Here is a 15,943-nt window from a genome sequence, read left to right as displayed (position 1 = left end):
AAAAGAATATCGCCCATATGGTTTTCACTGCCCTATGCATAGCCAAGAAAACTGTCCTCATGAACTGGAAAAATAAAAACAATCTTAATTCTAACCAATATAGAAATTATCTATTAGATTACATTAGTTTTGATACAGCCTCTGCCACCACATCAGATCAATTGCTCTGGGCTCCTTTGATCAGCTCCATCACCTAGTGGGGGTGGGGGGTCATAGTTTGGTCCCACCTTCGCTGTTTTTATTGGTTGTGGTTGTGATTGGTGTGGGGGTAGGGACAGGCTTAGGGCGTCGGGGGGTTCCCCGGGAGCATCTTCCTTGAGGGGCTCAACCCGGGGTAGCGGTCATGTCCGGTTAGGGGCTCTGTTGGCTCTCAGGTGACTGTTTCCTCATGGCTGCGTGCAGCGGGGCTAGGGGAGGGTCTGTGCTGACGGACGTGGGTTACTGACCTGGTAGCCTGGCTGCCCCTGGGTGGGTTCGGGACAGGCGTGAGGTTCTGGGGGCGCTCCGTCTCTGGGCTGGGGCCCTGGCTGGGCCTTGGGGGCTTGGGTCCTGGTTGGTATGTTGCTGGGGTTGTGGGCGGGTGGGTGTATGGGGGCCCGGCCCTGGAGCAGGGTGCCGCCAGTGCATCGAGCCACCTGGGGGGTCTTCAACTGGTGGGGGAGGTTGATAGACCTTGCAGGAGCTCTCCTCTCTTCAGGAACTCACTCTGCAGGAGGGGGAGATACAGGAGGGGTGGAGGAAGATCTCAGCCTGGGCGTCTATTGTCTTGTGTAGTCTGGAAGATGAGTGGATGACGGGGTGGGTGCAGTTTTCTCTGTGGTGGGGTCGGGTGGGCTGTCCCGGGCAGTGCTGCTGTTCTGAGCCCCAGTCCGGATGGGCCTAGGCCCCCTTTCCCTGGCGGGTTGCGGAGTATGGGGGTGCCTACTGGGGTCAGCGGGGGAGCTGGCCCCAGGGAGGGGTCACTTGCCCCTCCCTTCCTTCCCTCCCCATCTCCAGCTGCCTCCCTCTTCCCGCGCCACCACAACCACCCACACGTGCAGGGCCTTGGAGTAGGGGTATGTCACCAGGGTGCAGGGGGGGCTACCCCCCCTCTGTCCCCTTCTGGCTGCCTCTGCCTCAATTTTATCTCACAACTTAGACATTCACATTACTCACACTCTCATTACACATACATATAGGATCTTGGGGGTGGGCACGCTACATGGAATCCAAATTACCATCAGGGTGTACACCTCACCCCTGGCGTCGTTGCCCACCTCTCAATTTTAAATACACGTAGACATTGAGGGCTAGCAGGAGGGACTATGCGCTTACCTGCTGCTCTCTGGCAGGTAGCTCCATGCCCTCCTGGGTTTTAAAGGCACCTTAGAACACACATGCATCAACACTACAATGAGCGGGTGGAGGGAGGTTTGGAGTCTTCTCTCACCCCTGTTCTCTGCGACCTGCTGGAGCGGGGGGCGTTGGTGGTTCTTTGTGTCCGGGGATGGGCGCCCAGGTACACACCGGCTCACTCCTTGGTGGCCGCTTATCGGGGCCTGGAGCCTGGGGCTCGCTCGGGCCACTTCGGGGGTGGGGTGCCCTCGGTTTCTCGGCCTGGGGCTCGGTCACTCTGGCACAGCTGGCTGCCGGCGGAGCTCACGGGCGCGTCACTGCAACCCCCCTGGCTTCTGCTCCGCGGCTGCTGAGTGAGCCCTCATCTGGGACTCTCCTCAGCTCTTACTGGGACAGTGGCGCGGCTGCCCCTCTGTTGGTCTTCCTTGGTCTCTTGTGTTCTGGGGGCCTCTGGATGTCTGGAGTTTTGATCTCCTCCATACCTGCTTCATGCCCTGGAGGACGGGGCTGTGGCCCCCCCACACCCTCTAGCAGATCATTACATGAAGGAACCTTTTAAAAAAACAAGCGCGTCCATGTTCACAGGTGTACACACGGGTGCTCACACCCACAAACTACACCCTTTTTGGCTCCTACCTCAAAGCACACTGTGTTCTGTTGATCTTATGTGCTGCACAATAATGTTTAATATTTAGTATTTACTGTCATATTCCCATATATCATTGTGATGTTGTTTATTCTATTACTCTTGTTCTCTTCTGCTTGTTTTCTTTTTTCTTTCTCAACAGGTGATCCAGGTGATTGATATATGCATTTTCTTTTTTTTGTCTGCTTTCTTAGTTGGTTTTTGTTTTTTGCCCTTTATCCCCGTCCCTCTTCTCTGCTGTTTTTCTTTCCCTCTTCCTTTCTCCCTTTTCTTTTCCTCATTCAAGTCTGTCCCGTATCTAGCAAGTGAAAATAAAAAATAAATAAAATAAACAATAAAAGGTGAATCAAATGGACCATTATGGCAAGGCCGGGATGGTCAATTTGGTAAAGTAAATCCGTTGGGCATCTTTCTTCGCCTTTAGACAATAATTCTGATGCAAAAGAGCCAAACGGGACAGGCAAAAAATAAATTGAAAAAAAAAAAAAAAAGGAATTCTACCAACGACAGAAGAATGTACTATAAATCTGTTCTTCCATGTTGTATTATTGCCGCCTACTGGAGGAGCTGAGTATTGTGCTTTGGACGGATGTTCAATTAAGGCGCACATGTATGGGCTCAAATTTTGGTCATTATTTTGTACTTGTAAATCAGTTTTGTAAGTGTAAAAATAATTTGTATGTCTGTAAAAAAGATTTGTATATGTGTAAATTTCACACGTATTTATAACCAAAAAATACGTGTGAAACTCTGCACTCAAGTTTCAAGGTCCAAGAACGAATTTTGAACCAATTTTTCTTCCTTTCAGCCGATTGGTCAATGTCATGTCAATCACAAATTTAAATATCTATATCCAAATATACAATACACAGAACAGAGAGAAAACACCTGTGGAACACTAACTAAACGTGGAGTCACTAAAAGACAAGACTTGAAAAGTGCAGGGGAAACACAGGGAAAGCATGATTAACTAGAGCAGAACCCAGATGACTAAATCTACGAAGGCCTAAGAATATAAATACTTAGCAGAGAGAGAAAACTAAGGATATCATGAACAAAGGACTAAACACTGAGGCTAATTACTAAGCTGACAGAAAATGATGAGGGACAAAACAGAGGAACCAGACATGAAGTCTGTGATTCATGAGACAGACGCCCTCCCTAGTTTTAAGTTTAGGCTTTTTCCTTTTTTCTAAAGCATATAGTTTGGGCTGGATCAGTATTTAGGCTGAAATAGATCGAAGCTGCTGGATTCTCATGATGGACTGAAAGTTTCTTCTTCAGTCATGATGGGCATTACAACAGTACTTTTTTAGCAAACACACAAAAGGTCTGGCCATGGTAAACTTTGTAGTAAACCCAGAGATAACTCACCAGATAAATGACATCCACAGACCCCGGAGACTCTCCCACTATAGTGTAGTTGACTGATACGTCTTCTTCTGCATCACAGGGAAGTGATTTATCCTTCTTCTGTACCTCTAGAGAGCTGATTGTTTTAATATCAGGAGAAGACGGCTGGGACATGAATAATGTGTGAAATCCCCTGTCATAGTATGCAGTTTTGTATTGTTGGTTGCCCACTGTTGGTGTCAGGCTTGCCTAGTTGGGGATAGGAAACAAAAATTTAAAAACTTGATCTACAAATAACATTGGTCAACGAGGCTTTATAAGCAGGGCAAAGGTGGAGGAAGATGAGTCATAAACTGTTTCAGGATTGCAGCTTCCTACTGTGGGAGGTATTTGGACATTTGCAGCCTATCAGAAACCAATTGTGGCTTCATGCTGCTGTCATGGCTGCATTAAATTACACATTGTTTCCGTGTGTCAGCTCACATGGAGTTGGATATCCTGGTCAAAGTTATCAGTGCTGAAAGAAAATGAGGCCACACCGTTGCTGTCAGTTGTCAGATTTTGTAGTGAGCGTGCTTGCCACATTTCTCCCGTGAACAGGTAGACCGGTGCGTCACAAACTGGTGTATTATTGTGGTACACTGCTCTGACCTGTTGAAGAACACAATGCTCTATCAATGGAAAATACAAACAATTTAAATGTGCTTTGCTACGACAAACTGAGCTGAAAACAACATGTTAGGCTTACTTTTCCTTCCACATTAGATCCCCGTTCCCAAACCTTGGGCACGTTAATAAAAGACACTTTTCCAAGGACGTAAGAAATAGTGACTCTCTTCTCTTGAGGGAGTGAAACACCTGAATGTAAAAACTTTCATGTTACAATCCTGTGAATGCCTTTTTGGTTAAATACACATCGATGTGTCATTTTAAAGAAATAAAAATCCTTGCCTGTTCCCTCTTCTTCCACTTTGGCCCTGATATCCAGAACATCATGAAGCCTCCTTTGGTCTATTTTAGTAAAAATTGACATGTTGAAGGAAACAGTTGCACAGCCAGTCTTGTCTGCCTGGAAAGAACAATAAAGAAAGAAAATCACTGCTGTGTGCGATACAAGAATAAACCAAAATTAGAATCAAATCTCATTCACAGTCGAATCTATAAAATATATTAAATGTTCAAACTATGATATTTTATAGAGTCATGAAAAACTTGAGCTCATTTAGAATTTGATGAATTCTACATGCATCAAAGCTGGTGCAACAACGGGACCAGAGGAGAACGCTCTACAGGGTGGGCCATTTATATGGATACACCGTAATAACATGGGAATGGTTGGTGATATTAAAGTCCTGTTTGTGGCACATTAGTATATGTGAGGGGGCAAACTCCTCAAGATGGGTGGTGACTATGGTGGCCATTTAGAAGTCGGCCATCTTGGATACAACTTTTGTTTTTTCATTAGGGAGAGGGCCATGTGACACATCAAACTTATTGGTAATGTCACAAGAACAACAATGGTGTGCTTGGTTTCAACGTAACTTTATACATAAAAACATATATTTATAAAATAATAGAATATAATTTTATATTTATATTTCAATATCACAATAATCTTCCAATTTAGAACTACAAGTTAAAAAAGAACTAACATACAGTGGGGCAAAAAAGTATTTAGTCAGCCACCGATTGTGCAAGTTCCCCCACTTAAAATGATGTAAATAAAATACACTTCAGCTAAATACTTCTCATTTATTTTCCCAAACCACACGGAGCTGCACTATAAGGACTAAAGAGCCGCACGCGTCCCCGGAGCCACAGGTTGCCGACCCCTGCTCTAGATCATGTTTACTCAAACATCAAACATGCATATAGAGATATACCCCTCCCCAACCTCCACCAGTCCGACCACACCTTTTGGTTCCTTGGTGTCCTCGTCTCTGCTGACATCTCCTGGACAGAGCGAGACTTTAGAGTGTAGTCAATGCAGCACAGCCCTCTCCCGTCCCTGATGGACATTTATTCCTCCCACTGCTTCAGCAGAGCAGCAAACATCACCAAGGACAGCTCCCACCCTGGTTTCAACATGTTCAGCCTGTTTCCCTCAGGGAAGTTCTACAGGTGCATCAGCACAAAGACCCACAGACTCAAATATAGTTTTCCTCTCAAAGGCCTGCAGTCAGTTCTCTCCTAGCCCTCTTGAGTTTCTGTGCATCACCAGACCTGAAGACGGCATCCCTGACTTTCAGCAGGGAATGGATTTCTGCATTCAGCCAGGGCTTCTGGTTTGGATACCACATCACAGACTTGGTGGTGGTAACATCCTCCACACACTTACTAATGTAGCTGAGGACAGCCAATGTATACTCCTCTAAATCCAGCTTCCCCTTATACACAGCAGCATCCCTGAAGACCAGTCTGTGCATTTAAAGCAGTGCTGCAGTGCAGAGTCACCGTCGTGGCGCCACACAGTGATGGTTTTCTGTGTGGGTTTGGAGCATCCTAGTTCAGAATACAGTTACTTTGTTGAAATAAATGGATTACACGGCGGTGTTTCCTGTATATTCATATATATTAGACTCGACTGTACACCGTGTTCGTGTTTTCCTCTGAAACAATAAGCTCCGTTGCAGCAGCCTTTCAACGCCTCTCTCTGTCTCTCGCAAGCAAAGTTGACCCACACAACAAAGCAAAGCTAGTTTTCGGCTACAAGCCGACACGGAACCAATGTATTAGCCAGAGGTCCCTTTACTACGGTTCGGAGCCGCTGACCTGTTTTATATACGCGCGAAATAGTTTTCTACACGAGATCGCTGCAAAAAGTGCAGCCTTACCTAATGTCCACCTACTGTTACTCATTTATATTAAGATCTAAAAATCTAGTTGGTGTTGATATGGAGAGTAACCTTCAGTAATCACACATCAATAGTACATTCACGTTGTTGTAAAAAGCAGGATAATATATTAAGTAATCCAAAGTATTCAGAATACGTTACTCTCATTGAGTAACGTAACGGAATACGTTACAAAATACATTTTGGGCATGTAATCTGTAGTTGAATACATTTTAAAAGTAACCTTCCCAACACTGGGCACATTGTTAAGCAGCCTGTAGCTAAAACACATCCTTTATTCCCATTTTGTTCTTTGAATCTAAAACAAACGCCAACAACAACAAATCATGAAAGCTTGCCGGAGCGAGTGCAGTCTGCATTTCCATTTGTGTTCGCATGTTTCATTAAACCACTGTAGCTATTTTCCATGTACATGCAACACATAAACAAATGAGGAGTGGCTCAATATTTTTTTAACTGTACCGCATCATGATGCCATAATGTGGCTTGACAACTACTAAAATACTGTATATATAGCTGTATGTACCAGTAACTTAGTAAATCAGTCAAAATTGTTAAAACTTTTAACAGAAGCTGAATCTTTTGATATCATCATATTATATTGTCAGCAATGTTCCCTCTAAGCTGTGCGCGTGCGCAATTGTGCACTGTTGGCACGGTCTCTGCGCACAGAAAATGTGAGTTGCGCACAAAGAAAACATCTAACCTGAATTGAAATTAAAATTAAAACTTCAACAATTCTGTTCTGCAGTGTTAGTCAGTCAGTGACTGGCTGCTCCTGTATGGGATCAGAACGATGCCACCTTATCCCATAATCCAGCCAATGATGCGATTCACACTATATACGCAGCTAATCAACGTGGTTGATGACAGCGTTCTTATGTGCCGACGCCGGTGTTTTAGCGAGCAAAGCGGCTGATGTGGAGTGAAGCCACGTTAATGACAACGTGTACAACCATTGGAGATGTGAGCAGGACAGACGGAACAACTGACGGACAAAGTGTGGACTTTATACCAGTTTTTAAATTGTGTTGATCGGCCACGTAAAACCAGAGTTATGATAAAAATATCTGCAATGTTTGTTTTTCCTGAATGGTCGTTGTTTATATTTACTGCGGGAAGAAACGTTTTATAAGAAGAAAGGCTCAAAAGCACTCTCCGCCTGTGAAAAACAAACCCCCCCACCCTTTCTTTCAAGATGGCGGCGCACGTAGTTGCAGCAGCTCAGTGTTCTACCGATCGATGCTATGTTTGGATAATTTTGTACGCCTTATGTTTGTTTTTGTGTTCTACCAGCCAAGCGAATAACATCTATAGCCGACATGATCTCCTCAAGATTGGAGTAAGCTACCGCGAGAGCGTGACTAGCAAATTTGTCCGCTTACACAAGATACCGGTGGAAATAGCGAGGAGTCCGGGCTCCCCATGGATTGTTATCCCTTCGGGGTGGAGGCGCAGGCGGCGTCGAGAGAGAAGGAGACGGCGAGGCTGCAGGGCCGGCGCGCTAGCCAGGCTACGGAGGCAGCCACTCAAACCACTGCTCCCCAGCCTATTCATCACAAATGCCAGATCCCTCGCGAACAAGTTGGACGAATTGAGATTGCAAATAGCAGCGAATAACTTCATCAAAGACTCATGCATCCTTCTTATCACTGAATCCTGGCTACATCAATCCATTCCAGACTCTGCTATTGAGCTAGCAGGCTATACCACACAGCGACATGACCGAACAGTGGACTCCGGTAAGCGCAAAGGAGGGGGGCTCTGTATGTATGTGAACAACAGCTGGTGTACCAACACAGTGATAATAGACCGTCACTGTTCACCGGACATTGAATATCTGACTGTTAAATGCAGGCCCATCTACCTACCTAGGGAGTTCACCGTTGTCATAATAACAGCTGTTTACATACCACCAGATGCTAATGCTAACTCTGCGATCGCACTCCTGCATACAAACATCAATAATAAACAGAGCACCTACCCTGACGCTGTACATATCGTAGCAGGGGACTTCAATCACGCAGACTTAAAAAAAGCAATCCCCAAATTCCACCAGCACGTCAAGTGTGCCACTAGGGGTGACAAGATTCTGGACAAAGTTTATTCCAACATCAAAATGGGCTACAGGGCCAGACCTTTGCCACATCTGGGTCAGTCTGACCACTTGTCACTGTTTCTAATCCCTGCATATGCCCCCCTCAAGAAAACTGCTCTTACCATCACAAAGAATATTACCATATGGCCAGAGGGTGCCTCTCAGCAGCTGCAGGACTGTTTTGACAGGACTAACTGGGATATCTTTGAACATCAGGACTTGGAAATGTTCACAGACGGTGTCCTCTGCTATATAAAACACTGCATAGACACTGTTACAGCAGTCAAACGGATCCGGGCTTATCCCAACCAAAAGCCCTGGATGACCCGGGAGGTCAGGCAGCTGCTGAAGGAGAGGAACATTGCGTTCAGGTCTGGCAACAGGGATTACTACACCACAGCCCGATCCAACCTGAAGAGAGGCATCAGAGAGGCAAAGGGGGACTATAGGAGGAGGATCGAGGACCATTTGAAGAGTAATACCAGCCGGCAGGTGTGGCAAGGCATCCAGCACCTAACCAACTATAAGATCAATCTCGGAGCTGCGGACGGTGACCTGGAGCTGGCAGAGGAGCTGAATATCTTCTTTGCCCGCTTTGAGACCAGGGTACCGGAGGTATTGGAGCCACAGCAGCAACACGCCACCCATAGCAGCACCACCCTCACCCTGGAAGAGCACGAGGTGAGGCGCATGCTGCAGGCTGTTAACCCGAGGAAGGCGGCGGGTCCTGATGGTGTGCCAGGTCGAATATTGAGGGATTGTGCAGGACAGCTGGCTGGGATCTTCACCAGGATCTTCAACAAATCCCTCGCACAGGCGACTGTCCCACTCTGCCTGAAGTCCTCCACCATAGTCCCCTTGCCTAAGAAGCCCCACATCACCGGCCTGAATGACTACAGACCGGTGGCACTCACCCCAGTGGTAATGAAATGCTTTGAGAAGCTGGTCCGCAGACACATCACAGCAGCCCTGCCCCGCAGCCTGGATCCACACCAGTTTGCCTACAGAGCAAACCGATCCACGGAAGACGCTGTAGCCACAGCACTCCATGCTGCATTAACTCACCTGGAAGAGCATGGTAGCTATGTGCGGATGCTCTTCGTGGATTACTGCTCAGCTTTTAACACCATCCTTCCACACAAACTGGTGGCCAAGCTACAAGACCTGGGGCTTCCAGACAGCACCTGCATGTGGATCAATAGCTTCCTCTCGGGCCATAGACAGAGAGTCAGAGTTGGCCATCACACATCCTCAGCCCTGAGTCTCAGCACTGGCTCACCCCAGGGCTGTGTGCTCAGTCCACTGCTCTACTCTCTCTACACACACGACTGCACTCCTCGCCACAGCAACATCTTTGTGAAATTTGCAGATGACACCACAGTGGTGGGGCTCATTTCCAAGGGAGACGAGTCTACGTACAGAGACGAGGTGGAGCAGCTGACGTCATGGTGTAAGGCCAATAACCTCCTCCTCAACACTTCAAAAACCAAAGAACTCATAATAGATTTCAGAAGGAAAAAGGCAGAGATCCAACCACTATTCATAAATGGGGACTGTGTAGAAAGGGTGGCAAGCTTCCGCTTCCTGGGAGTCAATATAGAGGAGAACCTTTCCTGGAGTGTGAACACCTCCGAGCTGCTGAAAAAGGCCCAACAGAGACTGTACTTCCTGAGAATTCTCAGGAGGAATAACATCACACAGAGACTGCTGGTGTCCTTCTACAGAGCCACCATTGAGAGTGTTCTAACTTACTGCATATGTATTTGGTACACTAGCTGCACAGGGGCTCAGAGGAAAGCACTCCAAGGGATCATTAACACCGCCCAAAAGATCACTGGCTGCCCTCTCCCCACACTGGAAGTTCTACACAACGCCCACTGTTTTAAAAAGGCCCAAAACATCATAAAAGACACCTCACATCCTGGCCACTCCCTGTTCGAACTGTTGCCCTCAGGCAGACGGTACAGGGCAATCAGAGCAAGGACTAATAGACTCAAACACAGCTGTTATCCAACTGCAATAACACATCTGAATACTACAAAAAAATGTCCATCACGCCACTCTTGTGTTAATCTATGCACGGTCTGAAGCATGTGTGTGGGAATGTATGTGAATGTTTTACTGTTACATCTTATTAGTATTTTAAGTATTCTATCTATTTTGTTTATTGAATTTTATTGTTTTATTTATATTTTGATATTGCTAGGGATGATGCAATGATCGGGGACCATTCTTAATTTCGTTGTTCTCATGACAATGACAATAAAGTTTCTGATTCTGATTCCTATTGGTTGAAAAATGTACCATGTCGACCAATCAAAAAATGATATGGCAAGTTGTTAAGAAACGGGGGAAGTTTTAGGAGTGACTGCGGTGTTTTGAGATGTGAGAGATTTGCGACGTTTAGCGCAAATCTTGTGTAGTTAGTGTGTAGTGTTGTCAGTAGTTTTGTTGTGTGTGTCAGAACAATGGTTTACAGGTGTTACAGCAGTGACACATCTGCTGCTGTCAGGCCTGCAGGTATCAGGCTGTTGTTCTCCTTCATCTCATAGTGGACAGAAATGATTTTTGGAGCGGCACAAATAATTTGTGTGGCATCAGATGTGATGCAGAACAGCTGATTGTTCTGTAAATAGTTTGAAATTTTATTTAAAAAAACACCTTGGCTGTATTTTTAGGTAAACAGCTGCAAAACACTTTGTTTATCAAAACTCAGTAACTTTTTTGGGGTGATCGTGGCTCAAGAGTTGGGAGTTTGCCTTGTAATCGGAAGGTTGTCGGTTCGAGCCCCGGCTTGGACAGTCTCGGTCGTTGTGTCCTTGGGCAAGACACTTCATCCGTTGCCTACTGGTGGTGGTCAGAGGGCCCGGTGGCGCCAGTGTCCGGCAGCCTCGCCTCTGTCAGTGCGCCCCAGGGTGGCTGTGGCTACATTGTCGCTTGCCATCACCAGTGTGTGAATGTGTGTGTGAATGGGTGGATGACTGGATATGTAAAGCGCTTTGGGGTCCTTAGGGACTAGTAAAGCGCTATATAAATACAGGCCATTTTTTGAAGAAGTAACTTTATAATTAACTGCCCAACATTGGTCATTATTTACTGTATTCTGCAGACAGAGTTACAGACTCTCTCCCAGACCACAGACTCAGAATACAGTCAGAGCTTTATTAATTAAAAAGAAAGTTGTGTTTTCAAAATTGGAGTTCAAGTTATTTTTACTTCCAACAGTGTTAACATGCTGCACAGGCCAATGACTACATTTTTGTTTTACATTTTCATTGTAAGTGGGCTGAAGCAGTTAATTAAAAGTCGTGTAACATAAATGTAAAAGCTGTAATTTGATTTTTTTAATGACCACAGTGCACACGTCTGCTGTTGCTCACAGTGGTCCAAGGGATACTCAGGGAGTTTGTGTATTCGCTCAGACACATGAAAATTAGAGGGGACATGTATGTGTATATTCATTGAGCTTGTTTAGGTGTCCCAGTCAGATCAGAGTATTTTTGAAGTTCTTAGATTTCCCACAGAAGTTGTATTCTTTTGTGTGACAGACATAATGAGACGCACCACTTGCTTTAGCCCTACCAGTAATGCTAATCATCTAGCAGATATTAGAAACACCAACACAACCTATGCAGCCTTTTAGGCACAACAATAACCACTTCACTCCTTTGGAGCTGACACGTCCGTCCAAGAAAGATGAGATATCACTAACAATTCAAATTCGTGGATGAAAGTATGAGATGATGAAAAAAGTAAAGAGGACACACGGCGCCAGTTCAGCTGGGTAGAGCCGGCAACCCGTTTGCTGTAATGCTAATGCAGGGGCCTAAATGTACCCAAAGTATCAGGGAAAAAAGAGAAATGAAGCCATAACTGTACCTGCTTTGTCTCTGTGTGGCAGGAGCCACCCATCTGCCATAGGGCCAAATCATCCTTATTGGGCTCTCTTATATCTAAACCGCTATACAAATTAATAGGTCTGCACACATTGACTGTAACACGTCCTGGTACAGGCTGTCCATACGTGTACCTGTATAAAGAAAAATAAGTAAACATTATGAGTCATTTGCTCTCCAAACTCCAGATTTTACAACACATAATTTGTCCTGAAAGAACTTTTCCTTACTTTGCACACACTTTAGCTTCAATGTCTTCCTTCCCAATACTCACTTCTTCAGATATATTTACTGTCACATCAAATTTGGGTAAAACTGGGGGAAATATGAATGTCAGCATTTGCACTCCATTACAACAAAGAATTTAAGAATAAATAAGACTGACTTACCATATTTCTCCACTTTGAAGTTGTGAGATATTTTCCTCTCACCCACTGACACAATGATCTGGTACGGTCCCTCAGGGGCCTCAGCGTCCAAGGAGTAAGAAAGCTGCAGTATTCTGCTATTGGATGTTTCATTTAGCCACTGTCCAATCCTGTTACTATGAGGATCCTGTTAAATCAAGTGACAGTGACAGCTACTACACAGGTGTAAGTACAGTACCAACTAGATTCTTTATTTTCCTTTTCAACAACATTAGAGCTAAAACGGGACAATATAAATTTAGGGGGACATAAAGATGTCCTGTCTTCATCTGTAGCCAGCTTTGTCCTCTTCTAGATGTGAAGCACTTGTTTATAAATGTTTAAAAACTAAGTGATATAAAGAAACCTAAGCTGTAATGACAGGGAAGCTGTGGCTGTGTTTGTGGAGTAATTAAATCAAAATTATTAATTTGATTTAATCACTGTCATTTTATTTTCACATGTGGGGCATCAAGTGACAGAACAGACCCCTGCACGGTGTGTATTACATACATGCAACCCACTTTGTCCAGTTTTTAAAGCTTGCACTGTCAGTAACTTGGAGTAATACTGCAGAAGCAGTGTGTATGCAAGCAGTGAGCAGGGAACCTTCAAGTCTGTCTGACTGCATGTGTTCAGTGTTGTGTTGATGCATTTGCAAGAGAAGGAAAAGCCTTTTCTAGAGGCGCCCTCTTACCTGAAGTTCAATGACATCATACTGAAAGAAAAAGGAAGAAAGACAGGTGGAGTTAAGAAACTGTTGTGTAAATCACTGCATCCAAATTGCAAACAGCATTATTAATAATACTGTTCAAAAACTCACCAGCTGATTGGCAGGTCGCATTTTATTATCCATCGCAACGACTCTGAAATTCACTTTGAGAAGAATTGAGAGGTTACCTCTGTTTCTCTCTTTGTACTTTAAAACAGAGGTCCATTAACTAATTAAAATTGAAATAATTAATTAAATATCTAAACAATTTTATTATTAATAAATTATGTATTTTGAGTTTCAATTTTTAATGAAATATTTCATGGTTGCTGTGCTGCAGTGCATCGTGATCTGTCACTGCAGCTTATCAACGGACACAACATCTGATTTTTACCCTACACAGCAAGTCAATACAGATCTCAGATAAGGGACTGATATGAATTGGTGGTTATGACCAAATGCTTGAAGGTTGCACTACATAAAAATAATAAAATCATATTTGGTGACACGGCAAGTATTTTAAAATATTGCTTATGGTGTAGCTCCATCAGGTCCGAATGGCTGTGTGCATTAAGCAGGGCACAATAAATAAACAGACATCCGGCCAAAGCATTAAATTGTCTGTGTCCCTGAGTTTGATGGGTGACAGATAAAACTGATTAATGAACACCGAAGAAGAGGAAACACAAAATAATTAATTAAATTGAAAACCAATAATTGGACAGTGAAATAATTAAATATCCTTGTAAATAATCAAAATGAGAAAAAATGAATTGAATATATAAAAAGATCATTAAATATGTGCTGGAAACTGGAAATCAGAAATAAAAACCTAAATATGTGTTGGTGTACGCTCAATTGTCCAGGTAAGTAAATCTCCAAAAGTTGATTCTGTTCATCTGGACGTTTTCAGTGGAGAAACGTTGCGTCACTGATCCAGGTGACGTCTTCAGTCTCAGCTGACTGCAGGTTTCAATCTTATAAACAGTACATTTGCATAATGACTGAAACCAGCCCACTGAAGGAACAATCTGCCGTTCGCTACATGGAAGAAATGCAAAGCAGAGCTCTGGTATCGCACCCTGGCTGGAACAAAACAAAGTCACTGGTTCAGGGTTTCCCCACTGAAAACATCCAGATGAACAGAAACCTTTTCAGATCATTCAATACTTTTTTACATTTTTTAAATGAAATTACTGATATTTGATTAATGTGTATTTTATATATATAGAATTTATTTAAATTTAAATGATATCACTAATTTATATTTTATTTAATGAGACATTTAATATATTTTCTAATTATGTGTTTCATACATTTTGGCACCCATGGCCCTCCATATACTTCCCTCATGATTTTTGGTGCTTTGAATTCCATGTTTGAACATAATTTAATTTTGAACAATAAAACTATTAAAGATAAAACCATTAAACTTTCACATAAAATGAATTTGACTCTGTAATCGGGGACAGATGGTACAAAAAAAAAATCATGTCTGAGTAATGCCTCTTAGTTTATTTCAAAGTTAAGCTCAATTACTGTCTAATTCTCCATCACAGCAGCAGGTCTCAAAATAGAAAATATAATATGGCCTTTGTCCTTTGGGGGGAGCTGTGCACTCTGAGTATTCTGCATGTTTTATTTTGCATTACTGTGAATTTTTAAAATAGTTATATTCAAAGATGGAGTCGGATTTCAAAGTGCGACCGAAAATCCTGATCGATCGACCGTATTAAATATTATATTAAATATCTTCAAAAAATTTTGCTCTATGAAGCAAACATTTCACATCAATCACTGTATGTGTGTCCAAATTTTGGACCACAAAACTTGTTACACAAATTGGAGATGGTGGAGCAGCTGGCTCATGATGTTGGAATTTGAATGAACTACATGTCTTATATAACATAACAGCACATTGTTACCTTTTTGTCCAGGGAGGTAGATGGGTTTGTCTGTTTGGATGAATGTGACGGGATCAGACGCTCGGATCATCACTTTTCTGACTTGTTTGGAGTAAAATGTGTCTCCTCGTACCTCCACCTGAAAATGTTGCACCTCCTTTCGTACCAAAGGAGCCTGAGACAGTGGGATATTTAGATAGTTATTAAAGCCTATAATGCTTACGATAACAACTAACAAACGCATTTTGTGTGTGAAAGTGCTGGTTGCCAACCTCAAACTGAACACAGGTTTGAAAGGCCTCATTTGACGTATGCGTGAATAAGGTTGTGTTCTTCTCTCGGGACATCAAAGTGACAGTCATGACCAGAGTCCCACTGGGCTGTCGGAGAGTTGCACAGAATTTGGCCTCAGCTCCAGCTTCAATAACTGCAGGAATGGCCACCAGGTACTGGCTGCATACAGCATCACACATACAGCAGTTACTGCAGTGAACAACTCACACAGACAAAAACACGCTGAAGACAAACTCACGGTTCAGCCACCGCTTGATCCACATGCATCCAGCTCAGGAGGACACACAGAGTGCAGCTCAGGATCCAGAGACGGTCCATGACTGGTTGTGATCGTTCTCAGTGTCAGCTTCGGCTAAATATCGGCTGATCGTCCCCACCCACATAACAGCCACGTGTTTGAAACGCACTCATGTACTCTGATCTCCACAAAGTCAATCACTTAC

The 15,943-nt window shown here is 43.9% G+C and overlaps 1 protein-coding gene across 1 annotated transcript in view; it reads right to left on the bottom strand.

The window, feature by feature from the left end:
• Nucleotides 1–15,943, bottom strand: part of LOC309702936 (alpha-2-macroglobulin-like) — a 48,938-nt gene extending 32,995 nt beyond the window's left edge. The window contains exons 1-12 of the mRNA XM_082527588.1: nt 15,739–15,943; nt 15,479–15,659; nt 15,228–15,381; nt 13,414–13,466; nt 13,288–13,308; nt 12,573–12,738; nt 12,414–12,498; nt 12,167–12,317; nt 4,286–4,403; nt 4,083–4,192; nt 3,818–3,985; nt 3,356–3,583 (exon numbers count right to left, since the gene is read on the bottom strand). Of these exons, the coding sequence (XP_082383714.1) occupies nt 3,356–3,583; nt 3,818–3,985; nt 4,083–4,192; nt 4,286–4,403; nt 12,167–12,317; nt 12,414–12,498; nt 12,573–12,738; nt 13,288–13,308; nt 13,414–13,466; nt 15,228–15,381; nt 15,479–15,659; nt 15,739–15,818 (1,515 nt within the window). The 5' untranslated portion in view covers nt 15,819–15,943. The remainder of the gene's footprint in view (nt 1–3,355; nt 3,584–3,817; nt 3,986–4,082; nt 4,193–4,285; nt 4,404–12,166; nt 12,318–12,413; nt 12,499–12,572; nt 12,739–13,287; nt 13,309–13,413; nt 13,467–15,227; nt 15,382–15,478; nt 15,660–15,738) is intronic.

This window comes from Aulonocara stuartgranti, assembly GCF_965226115.1.
Source record: "Aulonocara stuartgranti genome assembly, chromosome: 3".
Classification (NCBI taxonomy): Eukaryota; Metazoa; Chordata; class Actinopteri; order Cichliformes; family Cichlidae; genus Aulonocara; species Aulonocara stuartgranti.
Note: the sequence above shows the minus strand (reverse complement) of the source record. Positions and strands in the feature narration are given on the sequence as shown.